General features: G+C 42.7%; 1 protein-coding gene across 1 annotated transcript; it reads left to right on the top strand.

The window, feature by feature from the left end:
- Positions 1-9,123: 9,123 nt before the first annotated feature.
- Positions 9,124-17,990, top strand: NPTX2 (neuronal pentraxin 2). The gene is made up of 5 exons (XM_009899926.2): positions 9,124-9,664; positions 11,130-11,346; positions 15,196-15,440; positions 17,050-17,229; positions 17,628-17,990. Exons 1-5 carry the CDS (start codon positions 9,212-9,214, stop codon positions 17,853-17,855), a joined length of 1,323 nt encoding a protein of 440 aa, XP_009898228.2. The 5' UTR covers positions 9,124-9,211; the 3' UTR covers positions 17,856-17,990.
- The last annotated feature ends 366 nt before the right edge of the window (positions 17,991-18,356 follow it).

Here is an 18,356-nt window from a genome sequence, read left to right as displayed (position 1 = left end):
TGTCTTGCTCTAGAGCAATGCCTAAACTTGTTCTCATTCTCTTTTGCTTTATTTTTGTAGATCCTAAGCATCAAGAGCTTTTATCAAATGTATCTAGGAGAAAACCAAACAAAAATCCCCTAGTTACCAGTAAATAGTTCCACACTTGAACTATCTTTCTGTCTAAGCAGACATATTGCAACCTCTAACAAGAATTCCTTAATCATCATAAGAGAAGTTAAGTTTTCCCACCAATTAGTTTCATCACTGTGGCATTAACTTTATCTTCTAGCTTGGAAAACAGAGAGGCTTGGTGATTGATTGGGCCCAATGCAGTACACTCTAAAGCACAACTCTGAGTTACAGCACAGTGGCAAATAAATCAGACCTAAGATTTGAAGAATATTTCCTTGACTTTCCCCTTTCTTTTTAGAATATTCCCTGTAAGGCCTTTCATTTGTTAATGATATGTTATGTAAATATGACAAAGCAACACTAAAAATTAAATCTGGATGCAAATTAGTACATATTATGGCAGCCAAGTGTTTGTGGCACTTAGAAAAAGGATAAAAATATTACTGCAGAAAACCAAATATTTGCTGTTTCTTCATTTACTGGGGAGAGATTCCAAAATCTCCTCTTGACCATAAGAATTTCACTCATCTCTTCACAGCTTGATGAAGGCACATCAAGCTAGGCACATCTGTAACTTGTGGTACACTGCTGTGCCTGGTACCTCTGAGTTCCTTGCTCAGACAGCTAAGTACTCTTCAACTACTGCTCCAAGAGTGCTCTTTGGCACACAACCCAAGCTCAGCATTTGAACTTACACTTTTGGATTTGTAGCATTTCCTTGAACAGCTCTGACACTAAGCCCTTTATCACATCAAACAAGAGAAAAGAAATTCCTTGACTCATTTGGCTATGGTAGCTCAGTGGCCCTGTATTGAATTATTTGCCATTGATCACGACTTTAATAGCATCATACATAAGCTTGCACGTGCTAGACAACTTTAAGCCCTAGTTTTTGGAAGGTATCTGGTTGCAGAAAGAAGCCAAGATGATACTCCGTCTCCTCCTTACAATTTTAACAGCCTATAAAATCATATTGTGCTCCTATAATCAGGGAGAGGAATTAGTTTGGTGTATGCTTAACGGTTCACGGACTTAGTGAAATAAATAGACTTAAGGCTCTCAGGATTGTACAAACAGATTGGTTAGGTTTTGATGTATAGACATCTAATTGCTTTGAAAATGTGCATGTAGGTGCTCTCTCTTTGTTTAGCATTACTATTAACATTTGGGGCAGTTTTTGAGAGCGTAGATTTTGATGCTCTAATCATCAGTTGTTTTTTAATGATCTCATTTAGAGAGGGGTTAGCTTCATAAGAAGTGCTGTGAAAGTGATCTTTAGTTAAACCTGTGAAGTGTGAAAATCATCTGTCAAAACAGATGTACAGCATGTCTGCTGTTAATATCTCTTTGGCTTTTAATCCTATTTTTCCGGTTTGTGTGGGCACTGACAGTTAGCTCAAGTTTCAATCAAACCTAGAGAAATAGGATTTTTCCTTGCCCAACAGTCAGCTAGTCAAACAACCAGGGATTTTTTTTCCCTTTTCTTTCACACTATTCACAAACTCATTAGACCTCAGCTCAGACTGGCTGAGGCACAGCAAGGATGTAGAACATGGTCTTTCATAGCCCAGGGTGTTTTTCACAGGCTGAAGATAAAGGATCTATGGGTAAAATGTTATCCCTTTTATTGGAAAATGACATCTATGTAATTTGCAATTGCAAGTTTGTGAGGTGCTACAATGCATTTAATTTCATTAATTCCATAATGAATGGAAACATTGAAGCAGCATCTCTTTAACAAATGAATGACCTGAATGTTACTAATTTCATTACACTTAATGAAATTAATAAGCCACTAGCCACTTAAATGCAAAGTACTGGAAATGTTTACATTGCTTTACTGCTATTTTGGAGTATGTTTTCTAATGAACATCTATCTGTCTGCAAAGAAAGAGATTTAGTCTGTGACATCATTTCATGTTGGCATACTGTGTGAAAGATACTGAGCAAAGCAATTCACAGAATCACAGAATCACCAAGGCTGGAAGATTCAGTGTAAAACAAGTGACTTCAGGTCTTAGATAATGAATATATAGATGAGGGTAACACCATTACAATACTGAATACTTGATGTTAGTGGGGAGTTAGCTGGGTACTGTAAAACCACAGAAAATGGACAATGACTTCCCCAAAGATCTCATTATTTGAACTGATGAAAAGGTTAAATCAAAATGTGACTGGGCAAGTGGCAGGGTAAGGTAAGCCTGTTATGAGGATAAAAATCACGTAAGCTTATTCAGATCTATCCCTCTGAAAATCTCTGATTGCAGCCTGGCCAAATAGAGTTAGCATGTTGACAAGTAAATGCATTTTTGACAGTTACAATCTGAAAAGATTTGGGCTGATTAACTCTTCTCACACACAGGTACCTCAGTGCAAATAACCTTTCCAGATCCAGAGTATGAAATACCCTGCACTGGTCAATAGTGGAGCTGCTATGGATTACTTTAAAGCAAAAATCCTTCACAATCTAACAGCTGGTGTAAATAAACTAATCTCCAGATTCAATATCGAATCTACAGCCTGGCCCTAGGTGTTTTGTCTGAAATAGACTTGGTGCAGAATCCTTAGATAGAATTACATAAGCTTTTATTTTGTCATTTTCTTTGGCCAGTCTTCTTCCATCTGTGCACATTTTAGTTTCTTGCAAAAACTCTCTCTCTCTTTTTTTTCTTTTCAGGGTGGTGGTGGCTACCAGAACTCTATGGAGCCTCTCCATGCATCATTACTTTGTCACACTCATCAGAACTTGAGAAGAAGCCTATTGAGGTGACTGAACATCATCTCAGAATGTAAGGTGCTTTGGTGTCTCACATGTCATGTGGGTCAAGACATAATGGCATTTCTAATTGTCAGCCACAGAATGAGTCACAATGTAGTGAAAGGAGGAGGGAAATCCCTGTAGGGAGAGCTCAAGGTTATCACTCCACTTTTGACAGAACTGAAAAACTAACTCACTGACATGAAAGACTGAGCTGCTTCTACTGTAAAGTTCTCTAATGGAAAGGCACTGAAAGTTGTGCTGCCTTTGTCCTGGATTTCTACTCTCTCATGTATTCTTTTCTTTTTTTCTTTCTTTGGCACAAAGTGGGTACATCACAGTTGATTCTGTGAATTCTGGCTCAGAATCCAAGTGTTTATTTCTGGTGTGGTGACTTCAAAAAGAGGTTTAATTTAACATATATATGTGAATGTGTGTGTGCATCCAGCACACACTTGCAATGATATAAATGACTGACACAAATATGTACTTGTGATTTATACAACTGCATCAGTCTCAAGCTGCACCAGGGGAAGTTTAGGCTGGAGGTTAGGAAGAAATTCTTCATAGAGAGTGTGATTGGCCATTGGAATGTGCTGTCCAGGGAGGTGGTGGAGTCACCATCACTGGAGGTGTTTAGGAGGAGACTTGATAGGGTGCTTGGTTGCATGGTTTAGTTGATTAGATGGTGTTGGATGATAGGTTGGAGGTGATGATCTCGAAGATCTCTTCCAACCTGGTCTGGTCTGGTCTGGTCTGGTCTGGTCTGGTCTGGTCTATTCTATTCTATTCTATTCTATTCTATTCTATTCTATTCTATTCTATTCTATTCTATTCTATTCTATTCTATTCTATTCTATTCTATTCTATCATTGTAAGAGACCAATAGTATGACAGTGTAACACAAAATCATAGAATCAATTCAGCTTGCTTATGTCTTAACATGTGATATATTGGTGTAAAATTGATAACTTTATAACTTTGGTCATGATTTATGATTTATTATTGATGATAATGTACTGCTGCCTGCTGGTCACTCAGAATGAAGACTGATATGGCTTTTAACATGAAAAAAATCTTTTCCAGTAATGTTGGCAAAGATCTCAGAGATCATCAAGTCCAACCTGTCACCCAAGACCTCATGACTACTAAACCATGGCACCAAGTGCCATGTCCAATCCCCTCTTGAACACCTCCAGGGATGGTGACTCCACCGCCTCCCTGGGCAGCACATTCCAATGGCTAACAACTCTCTCTGTGAAGAACTTTCTCCTCACCTCGAGCCTAAACTTCCCCTGGCACAGCTTGAGATGGTGTCCTCTTGTTCTGGTGCTGCTTGCCTGGGAGAAGAGACCAACCCCCACCTGTCTGGTCCACCCCCACATCTGGTCAAAGGTCACAATCTCCTGGCCAGCAGCAAGGAAACTCTTCACCTGCTTTGAATTGTAGGACTAAAAGGATTTCAGGGAAGTCCCTTAAGCTTCTTAGCTTTAGAGACTTTGCAAGAGTTGTTGTGGTACAAGTGAAATTGGTCTCTTGTTGTTTGTTTTTTTTTGGACAAAGTGCTACATGCTTAAGGAATTACTCTGTTTAATTTATTTATTAACTTCTGGGAGTTGTAATGGCAGCCCAAGTAGAATTTTCTTAGAAGCAAATGGATTAAATGAACCAGTATAACCCAGCTAATATGAACACTAGTGCGAATAATAAGCATCAGGTGAGAGTGTGTCCCATGGTGATGCACAGACAGACAGGAATGGATGATTCCTGCCTGGCCAGTTGATAATCTAGTAAAGCTAGGAAGGAAAGGGAATAATATGTGTTTTATAGAATAGAACAGAATAGAATAGAATAGAATAGAATAGAATAGAATAGAATAGAATAGAATAGAATAGAATAGAATAGAATAAACCAGGTTGGAAGAGACCTTCAAGATCATCACGTCCAACCTATCATCCAACGCCATCTAATCAACTAAACCATGCAACCAAGCAGCCCATCAAATCTCCTCCTAAACTCCCCCAATGAGGGTGACTCCAGAGAGATGAGGTGTGAAGAAATGTAAAGCTTTGTTGTTTGTTTTGTTTCAAATGTCCTTAGGGCCAGGCTGTAAAATGTACATACTGACAACACTGGACACTTAGTGCTTTTAAAATTGTCACTGGGCAGTTAAATGCTTAACTTCCATTATACTGAGACCTGAATTTCCAAGTCAGCTATGAAGATGATCTGAACCTGGATCTAAGTGAAGACGAGCCTTTCAGATAATTAGGCCAATATTTCACTGAACATCTGAACAAGAATGAGTAGAAAAAACCCAAAACAGTAAAAAAAAGCCCCAAGCCAACCCAACCTAACCAACCAACCCAAAGAACCTACCACCAAACCCCCAGCCTGTCTTTCATCTAAAGTCACTTGCAAACTGCATTTCATGTGCTTAATAATAATAATAATAGAGTCATTTTGGTTGGAAAAGACCTTCAAGATCATTGGGTCCAACCACCATCCAACTCCACTGATTCTCATGCTAAACCATGTCCCTCAGCATCACATCTCTGCATCTTCCCACACCACCAGGGACAGGGATTCAACCACCTCCCTGGGGGAGACAAAGCAACCCTCTTCATGTGTTTTGATGTATTGTGGTTGGTTGGTTGGTTTTGTTTCTTTGATTTTTTCCTTTGCTTGGGTTGGTTGTTTTTTTCCACAGAATCATAAATTTATACACCTCAAAAATTAGGAATAGTCTCCTAATTTACCTAGAAGTTTTTGCAAGGTTGTGTTAGTGATAGTGGCCAGACAGAAGCACGTTAGCAAAGTTGAATGTCAGATCTCCTTAATTTCAGACCTTCCTCCTAAACACAAACCTCTCCTATTACTGAGACTCCAAAAGCATTTCACACAGACTTCGAAATTCTGGTATTGGATATTACAGCTGCGCATCAAAGATAAAGGCAGCTAGCAGCTAGCATGCAAATGGTGCTTCCAAAGAGAATAAAGGCCTTTTGAAGGCAGCAGAACCTGTCAAAGTTAAATTAAAAATTAAAAATCCATTCTGTGGGCTGCAGAGATGCTAGGCTGCCTGACAGCCACAGAGGCAGGACGCTTTAAAACCCTCTCAAGTGCAATAGGAAGTTTTCTGTACTCGCTGCGCCTCGCCCTCTACCCCAATCCACTTTCATGCTACAGTGGAATCTAATCACTGTGCCTATGAACTGTTTGTCTTGGTCATAAGGGAAACACCCCCCCACTCCCCCCCATTTTCAAGTATTCAGCTTGCTTATGGCTTAACATGTGATATATTGGTGTAAAATTGATAACTTTATAAATTTTTTCATGATTTATGATTTATTATTTATGATAATGTACTGCTGCCTGCTAGTCACTCAGAATGAAGACTGATATGGCTTTCAACATGGAAAAAAACCCCACTGGCTACAGACAGAAACTCTTTCAATAAATTATTGCATGCATTAAATTTAGGTCTCAGAATCTGGAAGTGGGGTAAAGTGGGGTAATTTGTGTTGTTTGGGTTTTATGTTTGACAACACTGAAGTGCCACAGAAAAATATAAAGGATGGTAAGAAGAATGATGGATGATTCCTGCCTTTCTCCACGTCCATCCACACTTATGCCCCTGTTGTGCAGTAACTGACATTCCTGAGTCAGTTTATGGGGATTCTTCCCTGTCCTATTGACCTCCTTCGTCATAAATAAACTCGACAGTAATAAAGGACAACACTTCTGTTGTCATGAGCAATTTACCATCATACACCTCACAGAACTTTGGAAGTCAGATGTTTATTGCTTGCTGCTGCTTGTATTACTTCTCAGCTTGCTTGAATAAGAGCTTGTGACAAAAATCTATCTATAATTAAAGAAACCCTTCAAGCTATACGTTGCCTGAATTTGAAAAGAAGCAATGCCTTTATCACTGCCATACTTTGAGTCACAAGACTGTTTGGAAACAGACTCTGAACTGTGAAGTGGGTTTTAAAATCAGGATCAGAATTTTGATATTTATTTTAAAGTGATGTGAGGTTATTTTCGTAGAGTACCATCACAAACCATATTATACAGGGTGGAATCTATGTATGTAACAACAACTGCTTACTGCTGTCCTGAGGTAGGATAATGGGGCTTAAGGACAGCCAAACCCTGCATTTTGCAATTATTTTATTAAGTGTTTTTTTCATACTGCTTCACATGACCTTCAGGTGAAATGATCTAGAATGTAGTACAGATGTGACTGAATATTCTTACATGTTGAGCGGAAGTATTGGTACAATATTGCGTGTAGGCTTTACTATTTCTTGGACTTACATGAACTGAAAAGACACCGTTGACAGACAAGATGTTCCTAGTGTACTTACATGGTCCTCCTCATTGCAGCATGCAGAATTTTAATCAGCAAAATGATTAAGCAATGATATCCTGTTGATTTCAGGGGGAGTTAAATGCCTGACCAGGAATTAGAGCCTTTATACTGGAGTGGGTACTTCTTTTCTTTCATTCCATTCATCCAGGTAGTACAGTCTCCTGAGACCTGGTTTTCAGATGAAAGGAGTTCAGACAGAAATTGGAGCTTCTAGTCACTTATTGAGCTCCATCTGTCCTCTGTTCTTTCCCATTGAATAAGCAACACAAGCTGCATCTCTCACTTCTGTAGCATAGCAGTGTCTGCAGTCAGCTATGACTTACATGACTTTCAAATGGGCAGTGCTAGAGGAGTTGAACGAATAAACTGAACTCCATGAAGCCATCAGATTTAACTACCATTGTGATGCATGCTCTTTGTGACTTGCTAATTCATTCTGTAACAAACCAACTTACAGTTAGCAAAAAAACCCAACCCAACCCAACCAAACAACCCCACCAAACAAAACCACGCCTAAAAATATTTTCAATCATGTATTCTTTATTCCTCATTTTTATTAGTGATCAGTTTAGAAGTCATCTATGTCATAATAATAGCTACTCACCCTATGGAAAGGATGTCTTTAATTTCCATATATAAACTTTCTAAAAATCTGATGTCCTACTCAAAGGTTTTAGAGTTCCATGAGCAGCCTCTGCTGATGCATGAGGAAATTGTTTCTCTGTTTTTCCAGGAGAGGTAAGTTTTCCTTGTGTGTCTGTGAGAAGCTATCAAGAACTGTTAACCTGAGGTTTGTGTGGCACTTGGAAAAACAGACAAGCCTTCAGGATTATAAATCTGAAGTAATTGTGATCAGCATTAAAAATACTGAACAGAGCTAAAATCGCAACGGTCTTATGGTCCAACAGTAGTCTTGTGGAACTCTGCACACCAGAAGCTCCTTCTGAAAACGCCCTTGCCCTTCCTCTCCATCATAAAGTTGCAGTTTGTGTACTGCGCTGTAGCTTGAACGGTATCTGCTGCTGTGACGGCATTATCTTTCAGCTCACAGAGGTCGTTACCCCAGGCCAGCGGTATCCCCAGCTGCACTGGCAGAAAGGAGCGCAACCAGCCAGACGAGGGGAACCGGAGATCCCCTTTTCTTGGCGCTGGTTGGATCACATCAAGATACTCCGTCCAGCTTTGACCTTTACAATACAAGAAAGGCATGGACTAGCTGGAACGAATAGAGCAGAAATCACTGAGATGGAATCAGGGTCTTCATTGTGGTGCGTGGTGTGAGGACAAGGGACAACGGGTGTAAACTGAAGCCAGTTCAGACTCGACAGTGGGAGGAGCTTTTTCCCCGTGGGGACGCCGGACCAGAGGCAGAAGCTACCCGTGGAGGCGGTGCAACTGACATCCTTGGCGGTTTTCAGGACCCGACTGGATAGAGCTCTGAGCCTCCCGGTCCGACTCCGGCTGGCGCTGCTGGACCAAAGACCTCTCGGGCTGCCCTCCAGCCTTTATCACCCCGTCGGACGGGATGCCTCTGCCACCGTCCCGCTGTGCCGGTCCCAAGGTGCCCGCTGATCCCTCCCATAGGTCCCCCAGCACAGGCCCCGGTCCCCAGCACATCCTCGGGTCTCCCAGCATAGCCTCTGGTCCCCGGCACAGCCCCAGGTCCCCTAGTACAGCCTCTGGTCCCCGGCTCAGCCCCGGGTCCCCCACCAGAGCCGCGGCCCCGGGGACCGCGAGGCGTCAGAGCCGGCTGCAGCCAACCAGCGCTCTCGGCGCCAGCCGGGAGCCCCGCCCCCGCGCCCCCCCTGCCTATAAACGGCACGGGCCGGCGGCGAAGGCGGGAGCGCTGGGAGGAGTGCGACGGGACGGGGCGGCGGAACGGGACCGGCCCCCTCTCAGCGCGGCTCGGTCCCCGCCCCGCTGTCCGCTCCGAGCTGTCGCCTCACTCGGCGGCCAGGATGCTGTCCGTGGTCGCCGGGCTCCTGCTCGCTGTAGCGGCGGGCGGACGGGGGTCAGCGGCGGGGGATCCGGAGAGCCCGGCGGGCAGCCGCTTCGTCTGCACCTCGCTGCCGCTGGACGCAGTTGGCGCGGGTTGCCCGCTTCCCCCGGTGCCCATGCAGGGCGGCGCGCTGCCCCCCGAGGAGGAGCTGAAAGCCACAGTGCTGCAGCTGCGGGAGACCGTCCTGCAGCAGAAGGAAACCATCGGGAGCCAGCGGGAGGCCATCCGGGAGCTCACCGGCAAGCTGAGCCGTTGCGAGGGCACCGACGGCAAGTCCGGCACGGGGACGTGGAAGAAGGAGCTGGGCAAGGGCAAGGACACTATGGGCGACCTGCCGCGGGACCCGGCGCAGGTCATCGACCAACTGAGCCGCACCATGCAGACCCTGAAGGACCGGCTGGAGAGCCTGGAGGTAGGGCTGAAGCGCGGGGTGGCCCCTTCTGGCCACTCGCCTGGAAACTTGGGATCGCTGAAGGTGTGACGGGGGCTTGGACCACGGGGTGGGCACGGCTGGGTGCACTTAGTCTGTGTAGAGATCCATCCAAACTAGCCGAGCCCTGGCAATGGGTTGCTTGGTTGGCTTGTCTTGTTTTCATTATTTCTCATCTTGCTTTAATGCAAAAAAGCCCTGAAGGGCTGATCTGTGAATGTGTTCTTTCTCTGTGTGGGGAGATCACGATTTTTCTGTTTGTAACCAGCTTAGTTTCTGTATTAATATGCCTAAATAGCTCTTTCTGGGAATGTAACTTCATGGGGTATGAGGTATAGAGCTGGCATCTTGGGCAATAGGACCACGGCATATGGTGCTGAACAGAGCAGTGGTGATGGGGAGATTGTGTTGGGCAGACTGTGAAGATAAGGTGATGTGTTTAGAGCTGATATAGAGTAAAAAGAACCTGATTCTGCATGCTTTTTAATAGACAGGGAAATTCCTCCAAGTCCACCCCCAAGAAATGATTTCCATGAGCCTTTGGACAGCTCCCATGGCTGTGGAACTCATAGAAATGTTTCATGGAGCATTCCCCCAGGCATCATGCTGTAGATCTTGTTTTGCTTTCCACACCCTGAGAGCTACCTCTGTGTCCTCCTGCTGTCCTCCAAACAGTGGTGGATTTCCCGAGGTTATGCTGTGAGGTCTTAATACTCTGGACTCCCATTTCAAGTACAGTTTTGAATGGTGCAGTAGTATAACACCCTCTTGCTGTCTGTTATGAGGCATTTTTTTAGGGTTGCAGAAGAGAAACTGGACCAGAATAATGTGATAGGTGGGACTGTTGATTTCTTAGTATCCTTGAAGATACCAGCATTGTTTGAGAGAGCATGGCAGCTGTTTTGATTTTATTGCATTTTTTTTTTAGCTTAAATAAAAATACTTTCAGTGGCTAGTACTTACAGTTGATCTAAAGAACATCAGACTTCCTTGCTTTGCAAATCAAAGCTGAGGAAAGTTTTACTGGGTAAATTTTGCTTTCCAAGTAGCTTAAATTTCAGTTAAAAAGAAACAGTTTTCCATTTCACTTACACTGGAAATATCACTTGCAAGCAAGTAAAGCAAAAACTGATTGGTGTGCCACATGTATCCATACTAATGAAAATGCATCAGACTTGACTCTCTACATTGATTTTATTGAGCTTAAATGTATGAAGACTCCTTCATATGAAATGCTGGAAGCCTCTAACAACAATGCCCTTTTGTTGTGGGACCTGTTTGGCTACAGCGCTGACAAAAGCACTGAATACAACAAGTGCTAAAAAGCCATGCCTCTTTTGTACTTGCTGGAGAGCTTGGTGATCTTGCTTTGAATCAGGAGTGGATCTGTGCTTCACAGTTTCTGGTTCAGAAATGACTTTCTTAATTCTTCTCATTTCCCCCCAAGCACCAGCTCCGAGCCAACGTGTCCTATGCAGCACTGCCTAATGACCTTCGAGAGATGCTTCAACGGAGGCTTGGAGACCTGGAACGCCAACTCCTGAGCAAAGTGGCTGAGCTTGAGGATGAAAAGTCTTTGCTTCATAATGAGACATCAGCCCATCGTCAGAAGACAGAGACAGCCTTGAATGCATTGCTAGAAAGAGTGTCTGAATTAGAAAAAGGTAATTTGTACAGAATCTAAGCACTTCCCTCTGCTGTTAATTTTTACTCCTTCCTTCCAGTGCAGTGATCTGAATGAAGGCCTTGAAAGAAAAACAGTTAAGGCTCTGGACTAAATAGCAGGAGACAGTGCAAATACTTGGATTGGTTTTCCTTTTGTCACAGGCTTCTGCAAGGCTGTCTCTTAATTTGGCATATGTGGGTGGTTAGGATGAAACTCTTCGTGTTTGTGGGATGGAAAGATCTATAAACATGTGAGTGGAAATAGGAAGAAGTATGACATTGATGTCAGGTCAATACCCAGGAAGTATCAAGTACACATTTAAGTAGAGCTGTCTTTTTTAATTTGGACTGAAAGTCACACAGGCTAAATTTAATTAACACAATTGCCTTTGCTGCAATCAATGGTATTTTATACCAGAACCATTGCCTGTTGCTTTGAAAGTGCTGCTGGTGGTCTTTACTTGTGTTGCTGGCTGTGACTTTGGGTACCTGCAGATGTTTGAACTATGTCCTATTCCAGGCATTTAGCCTTCAGAGTTTACAGTAGATTACTCTTGGTGCCACTGGGGGACGCTCTCTTAATCCTACTTGTTTATTCAGATACTTAGATTAATTATTACTGAGATCTCAATGCTTGAGTAGAGCCTGTTTGTTTGAATTACAGTTGCCCATGGAAATGGACTAAACAACAGAACTGTATTGACTATATGCACCTGCAGAGTGGATTGTGTCAGGCTATAATACCAGTAAATGTCACTGCCCAATCTTTAGATGATCTTCCAAGGTGAATAGGCTCTCTGCTTAAAAGCAGCTTAATGGACATGCTTTCAAAATGGTGCAAACATGCACAGCTCATGAATTTTAAAATGCAGCCTAATGGATCCATCTGTGTAATATTGGATCTTTTGTAATATCTTTTTTTTTTCTTTTAAAGTGTGAAAGAGAGGAGAATAGAGAGAAGAGCTCTACTGGCTCTCTCATTTCAGCATTTCCTGAGAGCCAAGATAAAGCCTCTACTGCAACCAAGGCTCTGGAGAGTTAATGGCCTGTTAATGTCTTATGTGGCAAGTATTGCTAGTCCTTGTCTCTGAAAGATGTGACTCATATCATCAAGTCATCAGAAAGAGAAAAAGGAGTGATGGAAGAACAAGAATGTGTAATTTAGTTAGGTTATAAATAGCCTGTTCCCACCTTTATTTTGCTGTGTGAGAAGAGAGGGCTGTGCTAAGTCTCTAGGGAAGTGAAGAATTTGGGCCAGGAACCAAGACACAGGCTTTCTTTAGTTGTGTTATTTTTTATGCCTTTGGTTCCTCTGTCAAATCGAGGGGAGGCTAATAATGATTTGAGAATGTAATGATTGTGTAGATTAAATGCAGGCAATATTTGAAGTGATCTGACCTCTTTTGAAAATAGGATTTCTGTTGTGCTTGTGTTTTAAATGCCAGATTGTTGAGCATCTCTTCCCCACAGCTAACCAAACCAATGTCATAAGCTCCTCATTGTCCCAAGACTAAATAAACAGGCAAAACCTCACCTTACAAGGTGACACTACAAACTGCTTCTTATCTGTAGTTGTGAGAGCTGTGTTTAGCTAACAGTGGGGCAGAAGAGTTTCAAATTTGTACAACTGCTGTGATTTCCAGAGTCTTCTGGTAATTCCTTCACTGGCTGTTTCCATCAACAGTAGATAATGCATTAAAAACCAGGACTGGGTGGAGGAATGATCCTGCAACTAGTAATGCCTGGACTTAAATGTGATTCCCAGCTTTGCTGGAGACACAGACAGGTCACTTGCTGTATCTGAATGTAATTTCTCCATCTCTAAAAGGGAATAACAAATCCATCACGGCCAAAAATAATTCAGGTGCTTTTGGGAGAAGGATTGTCTTACCCTCTGTGTGTGTGCCCATTGCCCAGAACAGGAGGATCTTATTAGCATCATTTGGAGTTCTCAGTGTTTTCAAGTCATGAGCACAAACTGAAAAACAGAAAGGAAAAAAGATGAATACTGTTTGTTCTTTTTCAACCCATTATTGCTTCCTTAATTTCTTTCACAGAGTGACTAATGCTCTTGATAGAGTGTTCTTCTTTTTGGGTTTTTTCCCTATGTGAGATTAGTTGTGCCAGCCTTGTGGAGGTTGAGCTCAGCAGTAGCCCTAAGACCCTGAGATTTTTTTTTTGCATAGAATTTGGAGTATTTCAGGTTTGGGTCTGTAAGTTCCTCAAGACAGATGCAAGCATTAGGCAAGCTTTTTCTTCTTCCACCCCCTTGCTCTGTGAAAAATGCCGTCAAAACACTTCAGCTGCTTCTGAGAATGGGAACTGAGGGAATGCCAGGGGTTTAAAAATTGCACAGGAGAGAATTGTGGCAACCTTTTGTGGCAGCAGCTCTTCCTTTCGCTTGGAATCTGAAGTTGGGCAAAGGGATTGAATTAGTTTCTGGAATGTGAGTTAAAGGAAATGAGAGGGACTCAGAAGAGCAGGTTGCTGAAAGGTTGAGGGTGATGCTGTACTGCAGAGCTGTAGGGGTTGATTTTGTGGCACACTGTAGGGTTTCTCTTTAATTCTGGAAGATTACTTGTAAGTAACTACATCAGGGGTGTACACAGTGTTGCACCTTTAGAAAGTTTTGGCCTTCAGAGTTCTCAGCTTCATAAACCTCTCTGGAATATCTCACTGGTGTTTATCACATCTTCTAGGAAAAAAAACCTACAGAATGTCTGCTTTTATTATTTTAAGACATGCTTAATGTTTTCATAGTTCATAACTTTTTACTGCATTTTCCTTCAGGTCACTTGGAACTTGAGCTTTGTGTTTGTGTTCAGCTCTCCTGATTTGTCAATGGGACAGAAATCAATTCTACTGAATTTCATTCTTTGTTTCTTTTATGGAATATGTCATCATTTTGCTGTTTGAGATTGGACCCCCTAAATGGGAGCATTACCCTGCTTTCTCAGCCACCTATCTGTGAAAATAACCATTGCTTGCTTCCTGTGTGGCAGGAGTAGGAAAAGAAATACTGGTTTTGAAGCATGGTGATGCTTTAATAATGAGTATGCCACAGAGTCTGTGTTTAGTAACAGTAAATATCTTTTAAAACAGTTTGGATTGCTTGAAATAGGCAGACCTCCAGCCATGAACTAAGCTGGAGGTCTGCCTAAACTTCCTCTCCTATGAGGACAGGCTGAGAGAGTTGGGGTTGTTCAGTTTGGAGAAGAGAAGTCTCTGAGAAGACCTTTTTGTGGCCTTCCAGTATCTGAAGGGGGGCTACAAGAAAGCTGGGGAGGGACTTTTGAGGGTGTTGGTTAATGACAGGACCAGGAGGAATGGAAACAAGCTAGAGGAGGGGAGATTCAGGTTAGATGTTAGGAAGAAGCTCTTCACCATGAGGGTGGTGAGACACTGGAACGGGTTGCCCAGGAAGGTGGTGGAAGCCCCATCCCTGGAGGGTTTTAAGGCCAGGCTGGATGTGGCTCTGGGCAACCTCATCTAGTGGAAAGTGTCGCTGCCCATGGCAGGGTGGTTGGAACTAGGTGATCCTTGAGGTCCCTTCCAACCATGACAATTCTCTGATTCTGTAATCAGGGAAGAAAATATTAAACAGCCTCCCCTGAGCTGTCTGCCATCTATTCATTGGCTCTAAGTGAGCAGGAGCAATAAACTTGCACATATGAAATCTTGTAGCATTTCTCTGTTTGGTCATACTGCTTCGCTGTATTGTGTGTGTACCTCCCTAATGTGATCAAGAATGCCAAGATTCTGGATATCATCTATATTGCTTCTTAACCTGAATTACAAACACATTGTTTTGTTTAATGTTAACATTTTCTTCCTCGATGTAATTCCAGGTAGCAGTGCATTTAAGGCGCCCGACGAATTCAAGGTCTCCCTTCCTCTTCGCACCAACTACTTGTATGGGAAGATCAAGAAGACTCTGCCTGAGCTGTATGCTTTTACTGTATGCTTGTGGCTGAGATCAAGTGCTTCTCCTGGAATTGGCACTCCATTCTCATATGCTGTTCCTGGGCAGGCTAATGAAATTGTCCTCATAGAATGGGGGAATAATCCAATTGAGCTGCTAATTAATGATAAGGTGAGATTCGACTAACTCTTCTTTATTGTCCACATAATCAGAATAAGGCCCAAACCCTTGGCATCTGTCTAGTAACTCTTCCATTCTGAGAGAAGCAAGCTCTGGGCCTTTGGGGGGGAAGTGTTTGCCTGTCTGTTGTCCACCATTTGTTGCAAGGTCATAGAAGTTATTGAAACAAAGTCAGACTATACATGTGTTTGTGTGGTGAGACAAAGCAGCACAGCACTAACATGTGCACACACGTAAGCACGTCCCCTGAATTTACAAGCACATCTTGGCTTCTTGGGTTTTGATTTGTTTCTATTTTGTTTTAATGAACCAGAAGCAACATTTGAAGCCACACTATTGCAAACTCTGTGACAGCTGCAGTACTTCTATCTTTCAAATTCTACCAATCAGATCCGTTAACATGAATTTTGCAGAAGACAAAGGGCACAAAGTCTGTAATTGTGGCTGGTTTTGTTGTGTGGAGGGACTGAACATCAGTTGAAACACACATTTTTTTCAGACTTTAGATACATAAGGCAGCAATTGTCTTGCACTGCTTCATATTTCATCATTGATGGGGTGCTTGGTGCCATGGTTTAGTTGTTTAGGTGGGTTGGATTGGTTGATGGGTTGGACGCAATGATCTTGAAGGTCTCTTCCAACCTGGCTTATCCTATCCTATCCTATCCTATCCTATCCTATCCTATCCTATCCTATCCTATCCTATCCTATTCTATGGATGGTTTCTGACAAGCTTCAGAATGAGGCTTGGGGAAAACAAGTCATTAAGGCTGATTATAAATGCTTCCCTTCTCCCCACCTTCAGTTTTGTTTCCTAGTAACTTGCTGCTCTCTGAGGGATCAGGTGTTTACAGGTCTACAACACAGCTCAGGTGGTTCAGTCTTGTGGCTAGTTAAGGACTTGCAACAGTCTTATCATCCTCCCAAATCAATACATTAAGTAAAAATCCAATTTTACTTTATTTTTTTTTAATGCTTTGTGGAAGAAGAGGAAACTTGAGTCTGCTTATCTTTAGCAGTAGCTTTCTGTCTTCAGTATTTTGTCAGCACTATTAATGTTCTGTGAGGCTTTTCTTTCTCCCACATCACAGCTGCTCTGTAGCCCACCGCATTTGTGTCTACGTTGACGTAAGTTTCTCAGAGCGAGCTCCTAAAGGAGCATAATTCCCCCTTATTTGGAGCCCCACTAGGAGCTCACAGAAGTTCTACTGGAACCAGGCAGATTCATTCAGAGCTGTTAGTGCAAATGCTGCAGGCAAACTCCAGATTTTAAGAGAAACTTAACATAAGCATCAGATGGAAAGTTAGGACTAAACACTGAGGATTAAACAGCAAATGCCACAGGTTAAGAGAGAGGGTTGATAGCAGCTTAGACTCTAGTACTTGTGTCACTTGAATCTAAATGAAACAATGTGAGCATCTAGAAGAAAAAGCCTGGCTGTGTTCCTGAATACAGGAGAGCTGGGACAACGTAGAATGATGTGTACTAACCTCTGCCTCTGCAGATATTGCTTCTGGGGACAGAGTATATGTTTTAAAATGTTGTGCTCAAACTGGTAGCCTTGGTTTGCAACATGCATTATCCTTTGTTTTTTTGCAGGTAGCCCAGCTCCCTCTCTTCATCAGTGATGGAAAATGGCATCATATCTGTATAACATGGACCACTAGAGATGGGATGTGGGAGGCCTTTCAGGATGGAGAGAAACTTGGCACTGGGGAGAATCTTGCTCCTTGGCACCCAATTAAACCTGGAGGTGTCTTGATCCTGGGTCAGGAACAGGTGAGTGAATGACAGTTACAGGGTTTAAAAAGAAATAAAATCAATTCCCCCCCTCCACAAACCCAGTGTCTGTGAGAAAACTCTTGAACTCTTGGCCCTGTTGTATATGCACTATCAGAAAGATTAAAGCAAAGCACCAAACACTTCATGCACTCACACCCTGGAATGTTTCATTTCTCTTATTAAATATGCAGAATATTCACCTTGTAGCTATTCCTACTCCCACTCTTAATGGTGCAGTGTGTCAGTGATCTGAATAATGCCTTGAATTAAATCCTTTGAGCTAGAGTGCTGGCCACTAGCAATGTATGTCTAGGGAGGAGGGTCTTGCAAGTTTGAAGAAGAAAATACTGAACTAACCTGATTGTCATCTAATCTGAACTCTTGTGTGCTTAAAGGACACTGTAGGAGGAAGATTTGATGCAACTCAAGCCTTCGTTGGAGAGATGAGCCAGTTCAGTATATGGGACAGGGTCTTAAAAGCTGAAGACATCATGAATATTGCTAACTGCTCTACCAACATGCCTGGCAACATCATACCCTGGGTTGATAACAATGTTGATGTGTTTGGAGGTGCTACTAAATGGCCTGTGGAGACGTGCGAAGAGCGGCTGCTAGATTTATAGCTGCAATCATTTCCCATCCAAGTGCCCCTTTAGTAGGACAATCTTCTGTGCAATCTTAAGGCACTTATTTTTCTCTGCCCTTCCCCAATCTTAACTCCTCAAAAGAATATTAAAAAAGAAAAGGAAAAAAAAAAAGAGTAAACTGCCTCAGTGCAAAGATAGCTGCTAGTTTGGGTCATTGAGCCTGACAATGAAAGAAGCACTTCTTGGCTAGAACTGCCCTTGCTTTCTTATGGCCAGAACCAAAAATATGCTTTGGTCTGCAGCAGCCTCAGTTAGGCTGGAGTTTGGTCCATCAGTTCTGGCAGGGAGGGGGAACAGCTGTGCACACCTTACCTGTAGCACTCCTTGTGACAATGTGCAGTGCTGACACAGCACCAAGATTAACAGGCTGAATGTGACTCCTTCCTTCCAGACTAGCATCTCCCCTTTGAAGTGAAGCCATTCTTTTTTTAGCCCTTTTTAAAGAAGTCAGTTAGTCCTTACACTGCAGTGGTGATG

This window comes from Dryobates pubescens, chromosome 4, assembly GCF_014839835.1.
Source record: "Dryobates pubescens isolate bDryPub1 chromosome 4, bDryPub1.pri, whole genome shotgun sequence".
In the NCBI taxonomy this organism is placed as follows: Eukaryota; Metazoa; Chordata; class Aves; order Piciformes; family Picidae; genus Dryobates; species Dryobates pubescens.
The sequence above is the reverse complement of the archived record's forward strand: the minus strand, read 5'-3'. Positions and strand labels throughout refer to the sequence as shown.

Excerpts from the sequence above, each read along its gene's own strand:
- NPTX2 (XM_009899926.2), top strand. The coding sequence starts at position 9,212 with ATGCTGTCCGTGGTCGCCGGGCTCCTGCTCGCTGTAGCGGCGGGCGGA. Across the intron at positions 9,665-11,129 it reads ACCGGCTGGAGAGCCTGGAG|CACCAGCTCCGAGCCAACGT; the intron begins GTAGGGCTGAAG and ends TTTCCCCCCAAG. Across the intron at positions 17,230-17,627 it reads TGATCCTGGGTCAGGAACAG|GACACTGTAGGAGGAAGATT; the intron begins GTGAGTGAATGA and ends GTGTGCTTAAAG.